Here is a 4,276-nt window from a genome sequence, read left to right as displayed (position 1 = left end):
TGTGGGATTCTGTGATTCAAAAGAAAAATTTTGGTGAAATATCTGCTGACATTTACAAGAAATATCCAAATGACCGGTGTGTTTTTCATTTTTTTTTACTCACTAAAGTTGATATTGTGACTTTTTTAGATACGTGGGTTACATGCAATTTGGAAATCCAGCTCTTTGTATCAGAGATTTGGATTTGATTAAACAAATAGGAGTGAAAGTTTTTGATCATTTCCGCGACCATCTTTCTATAGCTGGTTTTACAACAGACCCATTGTTCAGTAAGAGTCTGTTGGTTTTAGAAGGAGAAGAATGGAAGCAAATGAGAGCAACTTTAAGCCCAGTTTTTACCAGCAGTAAAATGAAAAACATGTACCATTTGATATACGAGTGTGCTGAAAATTTTGCCAAGCATTTTCAAAACAATAAGCAAGATGTTAATGTGAAAGACATTTTCGCAAAATTCGCCAACGACGTGATTGCTACTGCAGCATTTGGGATTCAAATTAATTCTTTGGGAGAAAGTAATAACGAATTTTATTTGATGGGAAAATCACTGACTGCGTTCAAAGGTTTTACACTAATTAAGTTTTTTTTGGCACAATTAATCCCTCAAATTTGTGAGGTGATTAGCAGCGATTTTGTATCATCAAATGCTTAATATTCAAGTTTCAGACTTTTAAATTATCCATTTTTAATCCAAAGGCCATAAATTTTTTTAGAAATATTTTTGTTGACAATATACACAAACGAGAAAAAGAAGGAATTATTCGTCCAGATTTGATTCATCTTCTAATGGAGGCTCGAAAAGGCAAACTCAAACATGATAACAACAATGAAGGTGGTGATGGTTTTGCCACAGTTGAAGAATCCGACATTGGCAAAAACACCAAACAGATGGAACTCACAGAGGACTTAATGGTTGCTCAAGCTATACTTTTCTTTTTTGCTGGTTTTGAAACTYTTTCAACTGGTGCAAGTTTTCTATCATATGAATTGGCCATTAATCCTGACATTCAAAAAAAACTGCAAACGGAAATCGACTTTATACTTAAGGAAAATCAAGGGAAAATTTCATACAATGTTATACAATCGATGAAATATCTCGACCAAGTCGTGTGTGGTGAGTACCTCCAACTGTCTTTGTTTCTTTTACAATTTTTCGTGTAGAAAGTTTAAGACTTTGGCCTCCCGCTGTGCAAACTGATCGTTTTTGCAACACCGACTTTGTAATTGAGCCAATCAAGSCACACGAAAGAAGATTTACTATTGAAAAAGGTGTGACAACTATTATACCAATTTATGGAATACATCGGGACCCTCAATATTTTCCAAATCCGGATAAATTTGATCCTGAACGGTTTAGTGACGAAAATAAAGCAAAAATTGTGCCAGGYACGTACATGCCGTTTGGTATTGGCCCAAGAAATTGCATTGGTAGATTAGAAAAAAAAATTATTGAAAGATTTTTGACTTAAATTTTAGGTTCGAGATTCGCTTTGTTGGAAATAAAAACTCTATTCTTCCACTTATTATCAAAATGTGATATTGTAACAAACAGCAAAACAGTAATTCCGCTCAAAATAAGTCCAAATAATGGAAATATTACTCCAAAAGAAGGGATCCACCTTACGTTCAAACCCAGATAGATGATATGATCAAAATGTAATAAAAAAGTTAAAATAAATGACAAAATAAAAAACATTTTTATTATAGGCATCCCGTGAACTTATTGTACTCATTCACCATCTCTTGATACAAACTATAAATAAGCAACTCGCAGCTATAGAAAATCAGTCTACCAAAATGTTGATTATAATCCTTAGTGTTTTTTTTATTACGTGACAACTAAAATTATTGCAAATTCATTTATTTTAAAAGGTTGATCGATAAAAAATCTAGCCATTACTAATTCTATTATTTATTTCTGATGTTTTTTTCCGATGGCAGAGAGATGAACCTAAATACTCGTTGATTCAACAACTCGTAATTCGTGATAACAGTGATAACACACACTAAATAAACAACTCGCGTCTACAGAGAATTAGTCTGTAACAAAATGTGGACTATATTTCTGAGTGTGATTTTGGGTGCTCTCATTTATTACAAATTAATAAAAGCAGCAAGTTTTTGGGAAGAAAAAAACATCACCTATGTGTCAGCATGGCCTCTCGTAGGAAGCATGTGGGATTCTGTGATTCAAAAGAAACATCCTGCTGATATTTACAAGAAATATCCAAATGACCGGTGTGTTTTTTTAATTTTTTGACTCACTAATGCTTAAATTGTGATTTTCGTAGATTTGTGGGTTACATGCAATTCAGAAATCCAGCTCTCTGTATCAGAGACTTGAATTTGATTAAACAAATCGGAGTAAAAGTTTTTGATAATTTCCGCAACCATCTTGCGGTATTAAAAGAGACCCCTTGTTCAGTAAATGTCTAATGATTTTACAAGGAAAAAAATGGAAGCAAATGAGAGCAACTCTAAGCCCAGTTTTTACCGGTAGTAAAATGAAAATCATGTACCATTTGATTTACGAGTGTGCTGAAAATTTCACAAAGCATTTTCAAAACAAAAAACAAAATTTGCCAACGACGTTATTGCTACTGCAGCATTTGGGATAAAAATAAATTCTTTGGGAAAACATAATAACGAATTTTATTTGATGGGAAAATCATGCGTTCAAAGGTTTTACACTAATAAGGTTTTTTTTGGCACAATTAATTCCTCAAATTTTTGAGGTGATTAACAGCAATTTTGTATCAACAAATGCTTTATATTCAAGTTACAGATTTCTTTAAAAAATATTTTTGAAATAAAAAAATAAGAAACCTGGTTTTTTCTTAAGTATTGCCTGAACTTATTGTACTCATTTTTGACATGAGCTCAAGCTCTATTTTTTAATTGTTGAAAAAAACATGGCTTAAAATGTTTTTACTATTTTTTTTTACGTGGCAAATAGAATTCTAGATTCATTTATTTTTTACAGTTGATTGATAAAAAATCTAGCCACTACAAATACTGTTAATTATTTCTGATGTTTGTTTCCGGTGGCAGAGAGAAAAACAGAAATACTCGTAATGTTTTACTCTCTTAATTTTCTTATCTTTCTATATTTTGATTCACCAACTAGTAATTCATGATAACAGTGATAGCACACTATAAATAAGCAACTCGCGCCTGCAGAGAATCAGTCTCTAACAAAATGTTGACTATAATTCTGAGTGTGATTTTGGGTGCTCTTATTTATTATAAATTAATAAAACCGGCAAATTTTTGGGAAGAAAGAAACATCACCCATGTGTCAGCATGGCCTCTCGTAGGAAGTATGTGGGATTCTGTGATTCAAAAGAAAAACTTTGGTGAAATACCTTCTGATATTTACAAGAAATATCCAAATGACCGGTGTGTTTTCCTAATTTATTAATCACTAAAGTTTGAATTGTGTTTTTTATAGATACGTGGGTTACATGCAATTCAGAAATCCAGCTCTCTGTATCAGAGACTTGGATTTGATTAAACAAATTGGAGTGAAAGTTTTTGATAATTTCCGCGACCATCTTGCTACAGATGGTATTAAAACAGACCCCTTGTTCAGTAAAAGTCTAATTATTTTACAAGGAGAAGAATGGAAGCAAATGAGAGCAACTCTAAGCCCAGTTTTTACCAGCAGTAAAATGAAAAATATGTACCATTTGATTTACGAATGTGCTGAAAATTTTGCCAAGCATTTTCAGACCAAAAAGCAAGATGTAAATGTGAAGGACATTTTCGCAAAATTTGCTACCGACGTGATTGCTACTGCAGCATTTGGGATCCAAACTAATTCTTTGGAAGAACGTAATAACGAATTTTATTTGATGGGAAAATTATTGAGTTCGTTCAAAAGTTTTACACTAATAAAGTTTTTTTTGGCGCAATTAATTCCTCAAATTTTTGAGGTAATTAACAGCGATTTTGTATCAACAAATGCTTAATATTCAAGTTTCAGATTTTTAAATTATCCGTTTTTAATTCAAAGGTTGTAAATTTCTTCAGAAATATTTTTGTTGACAATATACATAAACGAGAAAAAGAAGGGATTATTCGTCCAGATTTGATTCATCTTCTAATGGAAGCTCGAAAAGGCAAACTCAAACATGATAACAACAACGAAGGTGGTGATGGTTTTGCCACCGTTGAAGAATCCYACATTGGCAAAAACACCAAACAAATGAAACTCACAGAGGACTTAATGGTTGCTCAAGCTCTACTTTTCTTTTTTGCTGGTTTTGAAACTGTTTCA

At 32.4% G+C, this 4,276-nt stretch overlaps 2 protein-coding genes across 3 annotated transcripts in view; both read left to right on the top strand.

Annotated features, from left to right (window-relative positions):
- The window catches only part of LOC123016173 (cytochrome P450 9e2-like), a 4,411-nt gene extending 2,579 nt beyond the window's left edge, over positions 1-1,832 (top strand). The window contains exons 2-6 of one of the 2 annotated variants that reach the window (XM_044416408.1): positions 130-613; positions 664-1,111; positions 1,159-1,425; positions 1,474-1,653; positions 1,705-1,832. In XM_044416408.1, the coding sequence (XP_044272343.1) occupies positions 130-613; positions 664-1,111; positions 1,159-1,425; positions 1,474-1,637 (1,363 nt within the window). In that variant the 3' untranslated portion in view covers positions 1,638-1,653; positions 1,705-1,832. The other variant, XM_044416407.1, reaches the window with a different exon arrangement.
- Positions 1,833-2,847: 1,015 nt separating this feature from the next.
- Positions 2,848-4,276, top strand: part of LOC123004064 (cytochrome P450 9e2-like) — a 4,712-nt gene continuing 3,283 nt past the window's right edge. Inside the window, exons 1-3 of the mRNA XM_044397180.1 lie at positions 2,848-3,396; positions 3,449-3,932; positions 3,983-4,270. Of these exons, the coding sequence (XP_044253115.1) occupies positions 3,197-3,396; positions 3,449-3,932; positions 3,983-4,270 (972 nt within the window). The 5' untranslated portion in view covers positions 2,848-3,196. The remainder of the gene's footprint in view (positions 3,397-3,448; positions 3,933-3,982; positions 4,271-4,276) is intronic.

The sequence above is a fragment of the Tribolium madens genome, unplaced genomic scaffold (assembly GCF_015345945.1).
Source record: "Tribolium madens isolate multiple individuals breed KSU strain unplaced genomic scaffold, Tmad_KSU_1.1 Scaffold_1;HRSCAF=32;Tcas5.2_LG8, whole genome shotgun sequence".
NCBI classification, from domain to species: Eukaryota; Metazoa; Arthropoda; class Insecta; order Coleoptera; family Tenebrionidae; genus Tribolium; species Tribolium madens.
Note: the sequence above shows the minus strand (reverse complement) of the source record. Positions and strands in the feature narration are given on the sequence as shown.